The sequence below is a fragment of the Homarus americanus genome, unplaced genomic scaffold, assembly GCF_018991925.1.
Source record: "Homarus americanus isolate GMGI-L3 unplaced genomic scaffold, GMGI_Hamer_2.0 scaffold5635, whole genome shotgun sequence".
Classification (NCBI taxonomy): Eukaryota; Metazoa; Arthropoda; class Malacostraca; order Decapoda; family Nephropidae; genus Homarus; species Homarus americanus.
Genome location: NW_024735011.1, coordinates 547501 through 566169, shown reverse-complemented (window position 1 = coordinate 566169; position 18669 = coordinate 547501). Strand labels below are relative to the sequence as shown.

The 18669-nt window shown below is 43.5% G+C and overlaps 1 protein-coding gene across 1 annotated transcript in view; it reads left to right on the top strand.

Annotated features, from left to right (window-relative positions):
• The first annotated feature begins 2208 nt into the window (after nucleotides 1-2208).
• LOC121870722 (unconventional myosin-Ia-like) overlaps nucleotides 2209-18669 on the top strand; it is a 47293-nt gene continuing 30832 nt past the window's right edge. The window contains exons 1-2 of the mRNA XM_042372664.1: nucleotides 2209-4115; nucleotides 18022-18335. Coding sequence (XP_042228598.1) covers nucleotides 3359-4115; nucleotides 18022-18335 — 1071 coding nt within the window. The 5' untranslated portion in view covers nucleotides 2209-3358. The remainder of the gene's footprint in view (nucleotides 4116-18021; nucleotides 18336-18669) is intronic.

Sequence of the window (18669 nt, the reverse complement as noted above, 5' to 3'; positions counted from 1 at the left end):
ACACACACACACACGCACACACACACACACACACACAGGAGAGGAAGATGGGTGTGTGTGTGTGTGTGTGTATGTATGTATGTCTGTCTGTCTGTCTGTCTGTGTCTTCCTGTGTATCTGTATGTTTCTACGTGTGTGTGTGCAATAATAATAATAATAATAATAATAATAATAATAATAATAATAATAATAAAAGGTTTATTAATAGAGTTGCAGCCGGTGGCTGAAAATATACACTTACATTTGATTTAGACATAATGATGTAATATGCATTGAATACATTTACAGGGCTGTACAGTACATAAATCAGAGTTGTTTATTATTTTAACAATAGATGGGATGGTGCTGTTCTTATATCTATCAGTGCGGGCTCTTATGGGCTGAATTTTGTTGTAGTGGCGGACTGCGCGAGGTGGGTGGGGGCTGCTGGCAGGAGGTGGCACGAGGATGGTGCAGTAGTTCACGGCCAAACCTTGCTAGTGCTTGGTGTGTGTGTGTGTGTGTGTGTGTGTCTGTCTGTCTGTCTGTCTGTCTGTCTGTCTGTCTGTCTGTGTCTACTTGTGTATCTGTATGTTTCTACGTGTGTGTGTGTGTGTGTTCCTTCCTTCTCCTCCTCCTCCTCCTCCTCCTCCTATTACTTCCTGCTCCTTCTTTTACTCCTTTCTTCTCCCTCCTTTACTATTCTCTCTCCTCCTATTCTTCCCTCTCCCCTTCCTCCTTCCCTCTCTTTTCACCCCTCCTCCTTTTCCTACTTCTTCTCCTCTTTCACCCCATCTTCTTTCACCCCTCCTCCTTCCTTCACCCCTCCTCCTTCCTTCAACCCTCCTCCTTCCTTCACCTCTCCTCTTCCTTCACCCTTCCCTCCTTCACTCCCCCTCCTCCTTCCTTCACCCCTCCTTCTTCCTTCTCACCCTCCTCTTCCTTCACCCTCCCTTCCTTCACCCCTCCCCCCTCCTTCCCACCCCCTCCCCCCTCCTTCTTCACCCCCTCCCTCCTTCACCCTCCCTCTCCTTCACCTCTCTCCTCCACCCTCCTCCACCCTCCTCTTCCTCCACCCCCTCCTCTCCCCTCTCCTTCACCCCCTCCCCTCCTTCACCCTTCCTCCTTCACCTCTTCCCTCCTTCAACCCTCCTCCTCTTTCCTTCACCCCTCCTTCCTTCACCCCTCCTCCTTCCTTCACCCCTCCCCTTTCCTTCTTCACCCCCCCTCCTCCTTCACCCTTCCTCTCCTTCACCCTCCTTCCCCCTCCTTCCTTCACCTCCTCCTTCACTCCTCCTCCTTCACCCCTCCTCTTCACCCCCTCCTCCCTTCACCTTCCTTCACCCTCCTTCCTTCACCCTCCTCCTTCACCCCCCTCCTTCACCCTCTTCCTCCTTCACCCCTCTTCCCTCCTCACCCCTCCTCCTTTTCCTTCACTCCTCCTTCCTTCACCCCCTCCTCCTTCCTTCACCCCTCCCCTTTCCTTCACCCCTCCTTCCTTCACCCTCTTCCCCTCTCCTTCACCCTCTCTCCTTCTTCAATCCTCCTCCTTCCTTCACCCCTCCTTCCTTCACCCCCTCCCTCCTTCACCCTCTCCTCCACCCCTCCTCCTCAGTTCTTTCCCTTCTCACCGTTCTTAATGTTTTACTGCAGTCTTCTCCTTATGCCTTGTTGGCTGTCACTTGTTCCGCTTCTGTGGTCGTCTTGGGTCGTAGAGGTCGTCTTGAGAGGTGGTGGTGGTCGTGGAGGTCATCTGGAAAGGTGGAGGTCGTCGGGTGGTGGGTGGAGGAGGCGGTAGTAGTGGTCGTCATGGGAGGAGGTAGTCGTGATAGTGGTCGTCTTAAAAGGAGGTGGAAGTGGTAGTCGTCTTGAGGCGGTGGTAATGGTGGTCATCTTGAGTGGTGTGGTGGTCGTAATAGTGGTCGTCTTGGGTGGTCGTGGTTGTTGGTTGTCTTGGGTGGAGGTGGTGGTTGATTTTGGAGGTGGTCGTGGAGGTGGTGGTGGTGGTAGTTGTCTTGGGTGGAGGAGATGGTAGTAGTGGTCGTCTTGAGAGGTGGTGGTGGTCGTCTTGAGAGGTGGTGGTGGTCGTCTTGGGCAGAGAAGATGGTAGTAGTGGTCGTCTTGAGAGGTGGTGGAGGAGGTGGTAGTGGTGGTCGTTTTAAGAGGAGGTGCTTATGGTGGTCGTCTTGGGTGGTGGAGGTGGTGGTAGTAGTGGTCGTCTTGAGAGGTGGTGGTAGTCGTCGTCTTTGGTAGTAGTGGTCGTCTTGGGTGGAAGAGATGGTCGTGGTGGTCGTCTTGAGAGGAGGTGGTGGTCGTCTTTGGTGGAGGTGGTGGTAGTAGTGGTCGTCTTTGGTGGAGGAGGCGATGATGGTGGCGGTGGTGACGTGGTAATCCCGTCAGGAGTATTAGCAGTCAGCTGAGCGGTGGTGTTGGTGGAGTAACCCGTCAGTAGTGCACAGGTGACCACTGCCTCCTCACCCTCTGCGCTCCCACTCATCTTGATTACTAAGATGTCTCACCTGTACTCACCTGCGTGCACTGGGTCATTCCCTGCGCAGGTGACCTTGTTTTCTAGGTGATTTTTGTAAAAGTGACTTCGTTTCCCGAGCGACATCTGAACCCTCTTGGATGTCACGTAGTACACTTAGGATAAACCCGCCAAGTGACTTCGTTTCCCGGGGTAACTTGACCCCTCCTGGACTAGTGATTGGGATGAACAAGAGATTCTCAGAGATGGTTTGAAGGTGACCATCCCCGTCCAGGTGTTGTGAGGAACCTTGCAGTGATCGCGGGGCTCTCAAGTGTTCCCGGGAGCGTTGCTTGTTGTGTAAACTAGTGATCGCCAGGTGAACAGGTGATGACCGCTTAAAATAAGTGTTAAATAGGTGAACAAGAAGGTGGCCTTGTGGATATGTGAGGCCAGAGTGCTTAGTCACCCGTGACAGAGTGGACTGATCCTCTCCAGGTACACGAGTTGTGAAGTGTTTGATAGGTGGATTACTTAAGTGAATTTGAGGGACTTTCTCAACTTGCGGCCCCTTAAATAGCCTTTGGTTGTATAAAGTCTTTATAACGATATATTAATGTAATTATGATTAATATATACTAAAGCCTTGTGCTCTTGTCCCCACCAAGTTAACTCCGAGAAAGTGGAGTGACGGAGAAAGTGGAGTGAAAGATCCGTGACGCCCCTCCACAAGAAATCACATCTGGAGTTACCAGGAGTTGTGCTGTTAACATAAAGAACAAATGGATGTAATTGAAGGATCCCCGCGACTGTTCAGCTGAGGCCCCAGTGGTGGCGCGAAATAAGGTGTTGGTGGGCGTGTGGTGTAAGACGTGGGAGGGATGAAGGGAGACACGGGTGACCAGTGTGGTCATGGATGAGCCTCAGCTGCCGCCGTGCACGCCCGTCCGCCAGACGGAGCCTTCACATTGTGACTACAACCCCACCACCTTCTACACCTACGGTTACGATACACAGCATCGTGTGGAGGCCGAGGTCCATTCTGGCCCCCCCTCCACGCCGCCCCCACACGTCCCCAACGGACCCTTACTCAACGGGCCTTACATCATCCCCAACGGGCCTTACTACATCCGTAACGGGACCACTGCCGCTGCCATGGGCGGCCCACAGTCCGGCACAGAGGCCCAGGTCACCCATCAGTCACCCGCCTTCACCACCTTCGGTCGACCTTCTCCAGGAGTGGCCCCCGTCCCTCCTGGGGGGTCACTACTCTACTCGGGGACGTTAAAACGCAACCCCCCTCAGGTGCGTCAGCGCCCCCTGGACCCCCGGGTGGAACAGTTAAGGGGCCAACGACCCCCTAAGGTCATCGCCTCTCCCTCCCCTCTGGGTCGTAATGGGTTTTGCCGACCCCGCCGGGTGACCTTCCTGGTTGAACCCGTCCCCGAGGTTGATGAAGACGACGAGGACGACGACGATGACGACGACGAAGAACTCCGCTTCATTCACGGCAACGAGGACGATAACGAAGATGAGCACGAGGACGAGAACGGTGACAAATTGGGTTTTCAGCCGACAGAGGGCGGGAGGTCCCCCTTGAGGCAGCGGCACAGTGTTGGCCAGGAGAGTGTGGCCAAACCCCCCGGCCACCAACCCCGCTCCTTCACAGGTGAGCCCCCCCCCCCATCCCGGCACAACGTAAAGGTCCTGAAGGACAAACTTTTTACATGTCAACACAGAGTGAACCACAAACTGCTCATAGTTAAACACACTGCAGGAGGTGCAGTCCGAGACACTCAGGTTGAACCCAGTTTTCTCTTGTTGTTCTCTCATTTCCTTCTCATGTCTTTCTCCCTTCCGCCTGGGGGAGATATTGGAGACCTTGAATACCCCTGAGTAAGATCACACGACTTGTTGGGTTGAGAGGAGGACATGACCACGACCCATGACTATCCAGGTCATGTTTCCTCTCTTGCTGTTGACCTCACAAGATCACAACCTGTATTTAACTCCTCAGACTCTAACCATCAAAGTATCGTACGTATAAAAATCTCTCGCAACTTGAGACGCAAAAAAACAACAACTAAGAACGAATCTAACTGAATCACCTTAAACTACAACACTAAATAGGAATTCTCAGTCGTTCTTAGGTTGAATTTTCCCTCAATGGCGTCTCTCTCTCTCTCTCTCTCTCTCTCATTTTTTATTCATCTCTCTATATCACTATTTATCTAATTATCACCTGTTTGTTTGGCTGAATTTTTATATATTTGTGTACCGATGATTCTTACGAGCTATCCATATTATTATTATTATTATTATTATTATTATTATTATTATTATTATTATTATTATTATTATTATTATTATTATTATTATTATTATTATTATTATTATTATTATTATTATTATTATTATTATTATTATTATTATTATTGTTATTGTTATTATTATTATTATTATTATTATTATTATTATTATTATTATTATTATTATTATTATTATTATTATTATTATTATTATTATTATTATTATGATTATTATTATTATTATGATTATTATTATTATTATTATTATTATTATTATTATTATTATTATTATTATTATTATTATTATTATTATTATTATTATTATTATTATTATTATTATTATTATTATTATTATTATTATTATTATCAGTGTTCTTATTACTATCATTACTATAACCATCTTTACGTTATCACCATTATGACCACCAAGTACATGCTCGTGTGTCTGGTATGTAACTAGACCAGTTTCATGAATACTAATTATCATTATGGAGTCAATTGAGCCTTAATTAATAGTGTAATTGAATAATATTATACTGAACACTAACAGCCATGGTTATTAAGCACCCTCTCAACCACTATACTGTCTGTCTGTCTGGTTGTCTGTCTGTCTCGGTCGGTCTGTCTGTCTGGGTTCTGTCTCTGTCTGTCTCGGTCTGTCTGTCTGTCTGTCTGTCTGTCTGTCAGTGGTCTGTCTGTCTCTCAGTCTGTCTCTCAGTCTGTCTGTCTGTCTGGTTGTCGTCTGTCTCAGTCGGTCTGTCTGTCGGGTTGATATATAAATAAATGTTTTTTTAGAATTTACTGGGGTGTGTGGGGGGGTGGGTAGTGTTGTGGGTGGTGTGGGTAGTGGGTGGGGGTGTGTGTGTGTGTGTGGTGTGTGGGGTGTGTGTGTGGTGTGGGTGTGGTGTAGTATTGTGTGGTGGGTGTGTGGGTGTGTGTGTGTGTGTGGGTGTGGTGGTGGTGTGTGGTGGTGGTGTGTGTGGTGGTGGTGTGTGTGTGTGTGTGTGTGTGTGGGTGGTGTGTGTGGGTGTGTGTGGGTGGTGTGGGTGTGTGTGGTGGTGTGGGTGTGGTGTGGTGTGTGTAGTGTGTGTGTGTGGTGGTGTGTGGGTGTGTGGTGTGTGGGTGTGTGGTGTGGTGGTGGTGTGTGTGGGTTGTGGGTGGTGTGGGTGTGTGGTGTGTGTGTGTGGTGTTGTGTGGTGTGTGTTGTGGTGTTGTGGGTGTGTGGTGGTGTTGTGGTGGTGGTTTGTGGGTGTGGGTGGTGTGTGGTGTGTGGTGTGTGTGGTGTGGTGTGGGTGTTGTGTGTGGTGTAGGGTGTAAGGGTGGTGTGTGTGGTGTGTGGTGGTGGTGTGGTGTGTGGTGTGTGGTGTTGTGTGGTTGGGTGGTGGTGTGTGTGTAGTGTGTGTGTGTGTGTGTTGTGTGGTGTGTGTGGGTGGGTGGTGGGTGGTGTGGGTGTGTGTGTGGGTGGTGGGGTGGGTGTGGGGTGGTGTGTGTGGTGTAGGGTGGTGTGTGGTGTTATTAGTGTGGTGTGTGGTGTGTGTGTGTGTGTGGTGTGGTGTGTGTGTGTGGTGTTGTGGGTGGTGTGTGGGTGTGTGTGTAGTGTGTGGGTGTGGTGTTGTGGGTGGTGTGTGGTGTGTGGTGTGTGTGTGGTGTTGTGGGTGTGGTGTGTGGTGTGTGGGTGTGTTGTGGGTGTGTGTGGGTGTGGAGTGGTGTGGGGTGGTGTTGTGGTGTGTGGGGTGTAGTGTTGTTGGTGGTGTGTAGTGTGTGGTGTTGTGGGTGTGGGTGTGGGTGGGTGTGTGTAGGTTGTGGGTGTGTGTGGGTGTGGGTGTGTGGTAGTGGTGTGGTGGTAGTGTAGTGGTGTGGGTGTGGTGGTGTAGGTGGTGTTGTGGGTGGTGTGTGGGTGTGGGTGTGTTGTGGGTGGGGTGTGTGTGTGTAGTGTTGTGGGTGGTGTGTGTAGTGTTGTGGGTGGTGTGTGTAGTGTTGTGGGTGGTGTGTGGGTGTAGTGTTGTGGGTGGTGTGTGGGTGTAGTGTTGTGGGTGGTGTGTGGGTGTGTGTTGTGGGGGGTGTGTGGGTACTTGTGTACTTGCCTCAAATTCGTGAACAAGTTCTTACTTGATCAATATTTTAAGGTTCTCTTTGACAGTCCCAGATTGTAGTCAAAAGTGTCTTTTGTTGGATGCAAGTTTAGCTAAGGCCTCAACTCTATCGTGTTCACTAATGCCTATGTTAGAGGGGATCCACAGCAGCTTGATCCTGAACCCCCGTCAACAAGACACATATGCTTGAGTCTGGCTTCAGAGACAAGCGGGTGACAATCTGAGTTTAGGGTATCAAGAGCAAGTAGTGAGGATAAGGAGTCAGTGATGATGAGACTGTTAGTGGCAGTGTCTTCAACAAGTAGTTCAGTTTGGCAAGTATGGCAACAGTTTGTAGAGTGGATGTCCAGTTACTAATTGTAGCTCCTCTCTCTATTACATTACCGTTATATTGAGTGACAATGGCAGCACTTCCAGCCCTCACACAGTGTAGATGGTCTGTGTGATGTTTTTGTCAGTCTGTAGGTTATGTATGTGTTCAAGAGCTCTCACTTTGGCAGTGTGTTGGAGATAAGGATTATATGTGGTCAGTCTTTAAGGCACGTACCTGTGCGTGGGCGGTGTACCTGTGTGTGGGCGTTGTACCTGTGTGTGGGCGGTGTACCTGTGTGTGGGCGGTGTACCTGTGTGTGGGCGGTGTACCTGTGTGTGGGCGTTGTTAAGTTGAAGGGAACCGTCTGCCAAGGTGTCAGGAAGCGTTGGTGTTGTGTGAATGTGTAGTGTTGTGGGCGTGTGTAGTGTTGTGGGCGTGTGTAGTGTCGTGGGCGTGTGTAGTGTTGTGGGCGCGTGCGGTGTTGTGTGAATGTCGTGTATTTAGGGAGGCGAGGAAACCCTAGAATGTGGTGGGCGTGTTGTGGGCGTAGTCGCGCGCCCACTAATACACTTACACTGGTTACACCCATTATATACCTTCTCCATACCTACCTGTACACACACACACACACACACACACAGACCTGTTAGTGCAGGTTTGGAATGTTTGGGGATCTCTCTCTACATCGCCTTTTTTTATTCTTTATTCCTCTCCTCTCTTTATCTTTAATGCTCTCTGTCTCTCTTTTCCATTTCTCTCTTTTCCGTCTTTTTCTCATACGGTCTCTTTCTCTCTGTCTTTTTTAGTGTCTGTGTCTTTTTTTAACTTTGTCGGTCTTTGCCTGTTTTCTTTTTTTGTCTATCTTTCTGTCAATCTTTCTTTCTGTCTTTCACTTTGTCTGCCTGCCTTTTTGTATCGTCTCTCTGTCTGCCTGTATCTTTTTCTAACTTTATATCTCTGTCTGTCTTTCTATCTGTCTCGTGTACAGTTTCCTTTCAGTTTAAAATCTCTACAGACTTCACTTGACCAGTCTTATATAACAAATACCAAAGACGTCAACAAAGGCCTTTATCCCCATATTTACTGAACTAACATCTACAGTAGGACATTGACACATTTTTATGACCTCAATAACACCAATGGTCAATGATTACGGAGTATTTATTTGGTATTAAAAAGTAGTGCTAATTTTTCTCAGTTTACCATGATATTTTTTGTCATTTTCTGTAGTGGCTGATTCATAGAAAACGTTAATAGTAATAATAGTATCAATGGTGATGACACTAATAACACCTATAGTATCGATAATAACAAAAGTAATAATAGTAATCGCCTCAATATTAGTAATACTATTCCACTAAATGCAAAATTGTAGCGATAAAACAAAAATAACGCCTATAAAACACTATTAACCCGATAACAACACATAAAACCTTGATGATAACAGAAACATCAACATCCAGGAAGCATCATACCCTTGGCAACACCATCGTAAAGAGTAGCGCCTCTAGCGGTGGGATCAAGAACTACCGGAAGTTGCCAGAAGTCGCTTAGCCTCTTCACAAATTTACTTAAAATGACAATGTTTACCTCGCTTAAACCTGGAGTAGTACACTGAATCTCTTATATGGGTTAAACTTACGAGAATATAGTGTTTTATCGTGCGAGAAGCCGGGTGACGTTATGTGAGTACTAAATATCATTTTATGAGTGGTAATATTTAGAAGGGGAGATATTTATTATTATTATTGTTATTATTATTATTACTGTATCGTATTTTGTCAGATATTCTGCATATATTTGTTATAATATAAACGTGTTTACATTTTTCCCATGACGTCACGTTGTACAGTATGTCTGTCCTGTTTACCAATTTCTTCCCTATTTTATTATTCATTTATTCTTTTAACACTTCATATATTTGGGTTTTCATAAGAATTTATGTCTCTTTCTGCCTTAGCGAGTAAGAGGTCATAAACAGTGTAGTATTGCCAGTATTACCCTGGATGTTTGGATTTTACTGTGCGTCTGCGTGTGTGTGTGTGTATAAGTGCGTTTATGTATGTCTGTGCGTGTCAATGTGTGTGTATTTGTGTGTATATTTTTTGTGTATGCATTATGTGTGCCTGGATGTGATTCATTTAATTACGACGTTTATATTATTATTATTGTTGTTGTTGTTGTTGTTGTTGTTGTTGTTGTTGTTGTTGTGGTGAAGGCATCGTGCTCACCATCACTGGCAACTCTAAACACCACCAAGACAGAACGGCTCATAAAACATGAAACGTGCTGGGAAAATAATACACTCCTGCCCGAGTGTATAACAATGACCTAGAAAAACTAAATTAGGTATTAAATTTTTTTGTAATATGTCTACGACGGAGGAAGATAAAGGGACAATATGATATGCCGAGAGGATAGTGTGGAGAAGGTTACGTGGCCACAACCATATTAACTCCTCTATCCCATTCCTTACGTAAGAAAAATTTCCATTTTCATCACAATATCGTGAGGGTGATTTTGTTGTCTCTGTAGTGACAGTTACGCTAATGTAATAGTCTAAGACAGAGGAAATAGTTGACGGAGCGGACTCTCCTTGGAGGACGTCACGCGGCCATATTGCGCCATAATGTAGGTTTTCAGTGCCACTTGGTTATGAGGTTTTACATAAAGGTGTCTCGTTTTTGCTGCGAGAGTGTGTAAGTGTGCAGCTTATGTGAGCATACACACGAACAGCTGTTATTATTAGTAGTAGTAGTAATAGTAATACCAGTAGTAACATTACTGTAGTTGGCTTATCACTATAAATATTATTATTATTAAGGCGAGAGAGAGAGAGAGAGAGAGAGAGAGAGAGAGAGAGAGAGAGCACCAACAGGCGGTTCTAGATATTAAAACAGTAAATAAGAAGGACACCTCGTACGTCTGACAAGGGGGATAACGGGCTGGAGGACAGATGGTGCATCCTACACGCTGCCGGCAACTTTCCCACCCACTTGGCACAACCCAAGTCTGACCAATCCCTAACCTAACCTAACCTAAACTAACCTAACCTAACCTAACATAGTATCCATGGTAACGAGGTTTACATGGTTACGTTGATTTTATGGTTGTTGTTTTCATGGTAGGTGGTTGTCTTGGTAACTAGGTTGTCATGGTAATAAAGGGCGTCAATAAGGTAAAATTCGTACCTGTTCTCCAAAAACATTATTATTGTCTCTGGTAATTGCCCGGCATGTGATATAATGTGGGGGGGGCTTCTCTTGGCTTGTATTAAGTTATATAGTCATAATATCAAGTCCCATTCCTCCCACACCCTCCCACTTCCTCCCACACTCTCCCACTTCCTCCCACACCCTCCCACTTGCTCCCACACTCTCCCACTTCCTCCCACACCCTCCCACTTGCTCCCACACTCTCCCACTTCCTCCCACACCCTCCCACTTGCTCCCTCACCTTCCCACACCCTCCCACTTCCTCCCTCACCCTCCCACTTGCCCCACACCTCCCACACACCCTCCCACTTCCTCCCCACACCTCCCCTTCCTCCCACCCCTCCCACTTCCTCCCACACCCTCCCCACACCCTCCCACTTCCTCCCACCCCTCCCACCCTCCCCACCCTCCCAGTTCCTCCCCACCCCTCCCAGTTCCTCCCACCCCTCCAGTTCCTCCCACCTCCCAGTTCCTCCCCACCCTCCACTTCCTCCCACCCTCCCTCTCCCCTCCCCACCTCCCACTTCCTCCCCACCCCTTCTCCCTCCCACACCCCTCACCTCTCACTCTTCCCTCACCTCTCCTCCTTCCCTCACCTCTCCCTCCTTCCTCACCTCTCCTCCTTCCCTCACCTCTCCTCCTTCCTCACCTCTCCTCCTTCCCTCACCTCTCCTCCTTCCCTCACCTCTCCTCCTTCCCTCACCTCCTCCCCTTCCCACACCTCTCACTCCTTCCCACACCTCTCCTCCTTCCCTCCACCTCTCGCTCCTTCCCTCCCTCCCACTCCTTCCCTCACCTCACTCCTTCCTCACCTCTCCTCCTTCCCCCTCACCCCCTCTCCTCCTTCCCTCACCTCTCCTCCTTCCCCTCCTCCTCTTCCCTCACCTCTCCCCTTCTCCCCACCTCCACCTCCTCCCACCTCCTCCTCCTTCCCCCTCACCTCTCCTCCTTCCCTCCTCCTTCCCTCCCCTCTCCTCCTTCCCTCCTCCTTCCCTCCCCACCTCTCCTCCTTCCCTCCTCCTTCCCCCTCCTCACTCCTTCCCCTCACCTCTCCTCCTTCCCCTCACCTCTCACTCCTTCCCTCACCTCTCACTCCTTCCCTCATCACCCCTCATGAACAGGTGATATAAATATACACCCACTAACTAAGCTGTACCTGGGGGGGATAATCCCTTACGTCATTACCTGAATTATAATGAAGAGGCATTATACTGATTAGTGCTGAGTCACGTCCAAACACCCCTTCACAAATTATAGTAATTATCATAAGGCTTTGAGCGGGAAGTTAAGGGAAGGGGGGTGATAATCGTTGAGACGTTCACTAATTATCAGGGAAGAGGGGTGATTGGGAGTAGAGGAGAGTGATTGGGAGGAAGTGAGGAGAGATGGATGAGGTAATTGTTGGTCTCCAATAGTGTGGGAACAGAGTAGAAGGAAGGAGGAAGGGGGGGAGATGGAAGGAGGAGATGGAAGGAGGAGGGAAGATGGAAGGATAATCGCTGGTCTTTTCAGTTAGAAGGAGAAATGGGTGGAGGATGAGGGAGGTGGTAGAAGGCGAGAAAGGGAGGGAAGAGAGGAGGAGGAGGAGGGGAGATGGAGAAAGGAACAGGAGGAAGAGGGAGGAAGGGGGGAAACGGGGAAGGGAGGGAAATGAGGAGGAGAAAGGAAGGGGAGAATAAGAAAGGGAGGAGGGAAGAAATGCAGACAAATTATTACCACCGGAGTGAATTATTTGACAATATGATGAAGGCCTGTTGAATTATCATCATAGTCTGGCGGGTAGTTTACTATTGGGTGTAACTGGTTGTTTGTTGAGAGAGAGAGAGAGAGAGAGAGAGAGAGAGAGAGAGAGAGAGCAAATATGTCAGTGATGGTCTGTGTGTGTGTCACCTGTCTAACACCTACCTGGCTTCTTCACTTTAAGCATCACATGCCCCAAACGTTCGTGTGTCCCAGGAGAAAAGCCTCCCCGAGGGCTGCGTCAATCTCAACCTCTCCCTCAGCCTACCAACCCTTCTTCAACAACACCTGCCCCTGCCTGGCCTCACCTGCCTGCAACACAGCAGTCCCGGCCGTCTCCTAATTCAACTACTACTGGGCCTCCTCCCCGTCGCTACTGAGACGCTGTCAGGCCTTGTGTCCCCACCGGTGTCCCCCCACAACCCCCCTCCGGTGACACGACACAGATCATATCCCTCTTACACAGATTTACCAACCTTAGTATTGAAAGACTCTTTGATACACTCTGTACTGCCATCTCCAACCTACACAGACTACCCCTGCCTCCAGCTGCTACCCAGTCACCCCCCTCTTCTGGTCTGACACAACCTGGTAGCCCCTTTGTGTGCCCCTCATGCTCACGGCCTACTCCACCGCCCCCTGGCACCACTGCTGGCGTCCACACGGAGCCTGCCCCGTGCCCGGCTGCCCCCGTCCACCCACCGCGCGCTCATTGACCCGAGGACACCACCTCCGGCTCCCCGTCCCCCACCGGCACCTGGGGCCCATCCACTCCAGTTCTCCACATCAATTGACCACCACGAGGACATGCTAGTGAACTACGTATCTACGCCAAGAAGGACGTCCCCTACCAACCTCTCGACGCCCCCCTTGAAGCCGACACTACCGACGTACACGCCATCACAATCACACTAAAGGTATGTCCCTCAATATTGTCAATGCCTATGGCTATAGCCTGGCACTTGACATTATTAGGGACCTCCCACGCTTTGGCATAAACAGATAAATTGTACCGGGATATTTCCCCCCCCACACACTCATCATTCTGTCACTTTATGTAACTTGCTGACAAAACCCGTGACCCTTCAGGCTTCCACGCTCTAATGCAAGACCATAAAGGCAAGCATGAACTCCGCATGCTTCCCAGATGGGCGCTGTAAACGCCTCTGCACTTCACCTTGCACAGGATGTAAGGGGGTGCCCAATAAACTAGCCCATTCGGGGGCAATCTAAAAAAATAAATCTTTAAGCATCACGACAAAAAAGGCCTAAAACCCATTAACTCAAGTCACTTTAATACAAATATAATGATTCTAACACCTCCGTGATTCGAACACGTACGTAATACTCCCTTTGGTGTAATGGTCAGCATGCTAGCCCCTTAAACGTGAGGACCCGGGTTCGATCCCTGGCAGGGTGAAACTGTGGTCAAGTTTCTTTACGCCATTTGCCTCTGTCTACCCAGCAGTAATTGGGAACCTGGATGTTAATCGATTTGCCGATCGTGTTCCGGGGTAATGGTTAGCCAGTGCAGTTGGCGAGTTGTCCGGTCTTCTCGGACTATTCCTTGACACTGGGTCATGCAGCTCGCTAACTCAGGGTGTGTTGTTGGCGACAGCTTCTACACCTTAAACAAATTCACTCCTAGGTGTGTTTAGGTGTGAGTGTGTATGTATGTATGTTTAGGTGTGAGTGTGTATGTATGTATGTATGTTAAGGTGTCAGTGTATGAGTGTGGTGGAGGGGGTCACAACAGTAAGAAGCAATATAGCCCTTTTGTCAGAGGTCACTAAAGGTCACTATTGTCTTGAGGTGTTGTAAGTCTCTATAATCTTAAGAAACCTACCTTGTCCACTTCCTTGTGTCACCTCTGTCTCACTCTCTCTCTCATTGTATATCTCACTCTAACTCTATCTCGTGTTTATTGTCTCTATCTCTCTCTTCAGTGTATTTCTAACTATCTCTCTCTCTGTCATTGTATTTCTGACTTTATCTTTGTTTTTCTGACTGTCTGTATCTCTCATTGTATTTCTCTCTCTCTCTCTCTCTCTCTCTCTCTCTCTCTCTCTCTCTCTCTCCACATAAACACACTACAGTATTACCAAACACAACCAACTCAAAACACCCAACTTACATCAAATTAACTTAAAACTACAGTAATTTACAACTATAAACTACAGTAATTTACAAGTATAAACTACAGTAATTTACAAGTATAAACTACAGTAATTTACAAGTATAAACTACAGTAATTTACAAGTATAAACTACAGTAATTTACAAGTATAAACTAAATTTACAAGTATAAACTACAGTAATTTACAAAAAGTATAAACTACAGTAATTTACAGGTATAAACTACAGTAATTTACAGGTATAAACTACAGTAATTTACAAGTATAAGAAGCTACAGTAATTTACAGGTATAAACTACAGTAATTTACTGGTATAAACTACAGTAATTTAAAGTATAAACTACAGTAATTTACAACTATAAACTACAGTAATTTACAAGTATAAACTACAGTAATTTACAAGTATAAACTACAGTAATTTACAAGTATAAACTACAGTAATTTACAAGTATAAACTACAGTAATTTACAAGTATAAACTACAGTAATTTACAAGTATAAACTACAGTAATTTACAAGTATAAACTACAGTAATTTACAAGTATAAACTACAGTAATTTACAAGTATAAACTACAGTAATTTACAAGTATAAACTACAGTAATTTACAAGTATAAACTACAGTAATTTACAAGTATAAACTACAGTAATTTACAAGTATAAACTACAGTAATATACAAGTATAAACTACAGTAATTTACAAGTATAAACTACAGTAATTTACAAGTATAAACTACAGTAATTTACAAGTATAAACTACAGTAATTTACAAGTATAAACTACAGTAATTTACAAGTATAAACTACAGTAATTTACAAGTATAAACTACAGTAATTTACAAGTATAAACTACAGTAATTTACAAGTATAAACTACAGTAATTTACAAGTATAAACTACAGTAATTTACAAGTATAAACTACAGTAATTTACAAGTATAAACTACAGTAATTTACAAGTATAAATTACAGTAATTTACAAGTATAAACTACAGTAATTTACAACTATAAACTACAGTAATTTACAAGTATAAACTACAGTAATTTACAACTATAAACTACAGTAATTTACAAGTATAAACTACAGTAATTTACAAGTATAAACTACAGTAATTTACAAGTATAACCACAGTATTTACAAGCATAAACTACAGCATTTACAAGTATAAAACTACAGTAATTTACAGGTATAAACTACAGCATTTACAAAGATAAACTACAGTACTTACAAGTATAAAACTACAGTAATTTCATAAGTATAAACTACAGTAATTTACAAGTATAACCATAGTAATTTATAAGTATAAACTACAGTAATTTACAAGTATAAACTTACAGTAATTTACAAGTATAAACTACAGTACTTACAGTATAAACTACAGTAATTTACAAGTATAAACTACAGTAATTTAAAAGTATAAACTACAGTAATTTACAAGTATAAAATACAGTAATTTACAAGTATAAACTACAGTAATTTACAAGTATAAACTACAGTAATTTACAAGTATAAACTACAGTAATTTACAAGTATAAACTACAGTAATTTACAAGTATAAACTACAGTAATTTACAAGTATAAACTACAGTAATTTACAAGTATAAACTACAGTAATTTACAAGTATAAACTACAGTAATTTACAACTATAAACTACAGTAATTTACAAGTATAAACTACAGTAATTTACAACTATAAACTACAGTAATTTACAAGTATAAACTACAATAATTTACAAGTATAAACTACAGTAATTTAAAATATAAACACAGTAATTTAAGTATAAACTACATAATTTACAAGTATAAACTACAGTAATTTACAAGTATAAACTACAGTAATTTACAAGTATAAACTACAGTATTACAAGTATAAACTACAGTAATTTACAAGTATAAACTACAGTAATTTACAAGTATAAACTACAGTAATTTACAAAGTATAAACTACAGAATTTACAAGTATAAACTACAGTATTTACAATAAAACTACAGTAATTTAAAGTATAAACTACAGTAATTTACAAGTATAAACTACAGTAATTTACAAGTATAACTACAGTAATTTACAAGTATAAACTACTAATTTACAAGTATAAACTACAGTAATTTACAAGTATAAACTACAATTAAGTATAAAACACTATTTACAAGTATAAACTACAGTAATTTACAGTATAAACTACATAATTTACAAGTATAAACTACAGTAATTTACATATAAACTGATGATTTACAAGTATAAACTACAGTAATTTACAAGTATAAACTACAGTAATTTACAAGTATAAACTACATTTACAAGTATAAACTACATAATTTACAAGTATAAACTACAGTAATTACAAGTATAAACTACAGTAATTTACAAGTATAAACTACAGTAATTTACAAGTATAAACTACAGTAATTTACAAGTATAAACTGATGATTTACAAGTATAAACTACAGTATTTACAGTATAAACTACAGTAATTTACATATAAACTACAGTAATTTACAAGTATAAACTACAGTAATTTACAAGTATAAACTACAGTAATTTACAACTATAAATTACAATTTAAGTATAAACTACAGTAATTTACAAGTATAAACTACAGTATTTACAAGTATAACTACAGTAATTTAATATAACAATTTACAAGTATAAACTAGTAATTTAAAGTATAAACTACAGTAATTTACAACTATACTACAGTAATTTACAAGTATAAACATATTTACAACTATAAATACAGTATTTACAAGTATAAACTACAGTAATTTACAAGTATAAACTACAGTAATTTACAAGTATAAACTACAGTAATTTACAAGTATAAACTACAGTAATTTACAAGTATAAACTACAGTAATTTACAAGTATAAACTACAGTAATTTACAACTATAAACTACAGTAATTTACAAGTATAAACTACAGTAATTTACAAGTATAAACTACAGTAATTTACAAGTATAAACTACAGTAATTTACAAGTATAAACTACAGTAATTTACAAGTATAAACTACAGTAATTTACAAGTATAAACTACAGTAATTTACAAGTATAAACTACAGTAATTTACAAGTATAAACTACAGTAATTTACAAGTATAAACTACAGTAATTTACAAGTATACACCACAAGACAAAATAGTAAATACTTTTCTAAATGACATCGGAAAATAATTAGGACAGCCGTATTGATACTTTTTGGAGCTAAATTGAAATCTATAAAACTTTTGGTAATTGTCTTCCCACATACTCGAGAGGCAGATGTCGTCACGGGAGGCATTAACGCACTGAACGAGGTAACGATTAAGGTATTTACGGGTCAGATTACTTATCTAATTGGCTGATGTGAGTTGTTTGGGATGTTATTGATGATCTAACCTAACCTAACCTAACCCCAGCCCAGCCAAAGCCAACCTAACAAAAAAAAAATCCGAAATTAACTTGACCTAACCTAACCAAAATTAACCTAATTTATTCTAATGTAATCTAATCAAACTTAACCTAATCCTACGAATTCTCTCTCTCTCTCTCTCTCTCTCTCTCTCTCTCACCCATTATGAATATCTCTTTTTTTCTCTCACTTTCTCTCCGGTGTTGGAATTGTTTGTCTCATTTTCTCTCTTTCTTCCATATTCTCTCTCTTGCTTTATCATTATCTCATTGTCTCTCATTCTCTATTTTGTCTCTCTCTCTTTATTATGTTTATCTCTCTATCTCTCTCTTATGTCTCTTTATTTGGATGTGCCTCAACTAACCACCCACATCTCTCTCCCTTACAGTGGTGAGTGGGCGTGGGCGGGAGATGAGCGTCCGTGGGCGCCCTTCCGGCCTGTCGTCGCTCTGCTCCCAGAGTTCGGTGGGCGGCATGGGCTGCGGGGTGGGCGGCCCTGTGGTCGGCCACTTGGTCGGCTCTACCTGCAGCTCTAGCAGTGCGTCGCGGGTGGGTTCTGCCGGGTCCCTGGTGGGCGTGGGTGCGGGCGTGCCTTCCCTCGAGGGTGAGGTAGGCTGCCCGGACTGTGCCGCCCTCTACCCCATCACGGACGATGCTCTCCTTCACAACCTTCACACCAGATACAAGCGTGACCAGATCTATGTAAGTATCCCCTCCGTCCACCACCGTTTTCTATCTCATTAAATGTCTACTTTAGTACCCCCCTGTCGGATCCTAATTAAACCCCATTTTCTATATAGTAAATCTGTCTAAGTACCCCCTGTCGGATCCTAATTAAACCCCATTTTCTATATAGTAAATCTGTCTAAGTACCCCCCATGTCTTGATCAAATTAAACCCCATTTTCTATATAGTAAATCTACCCCGCCCCCCCTCCCCCATTGCTTGTAGAACTTCATTTATATGTCTTGCAGTAGCCGCCGCCCTCCAGTTTTGTCCGATGCTAGTTTTGTCCGAGGAAACTATTACCTGAGGG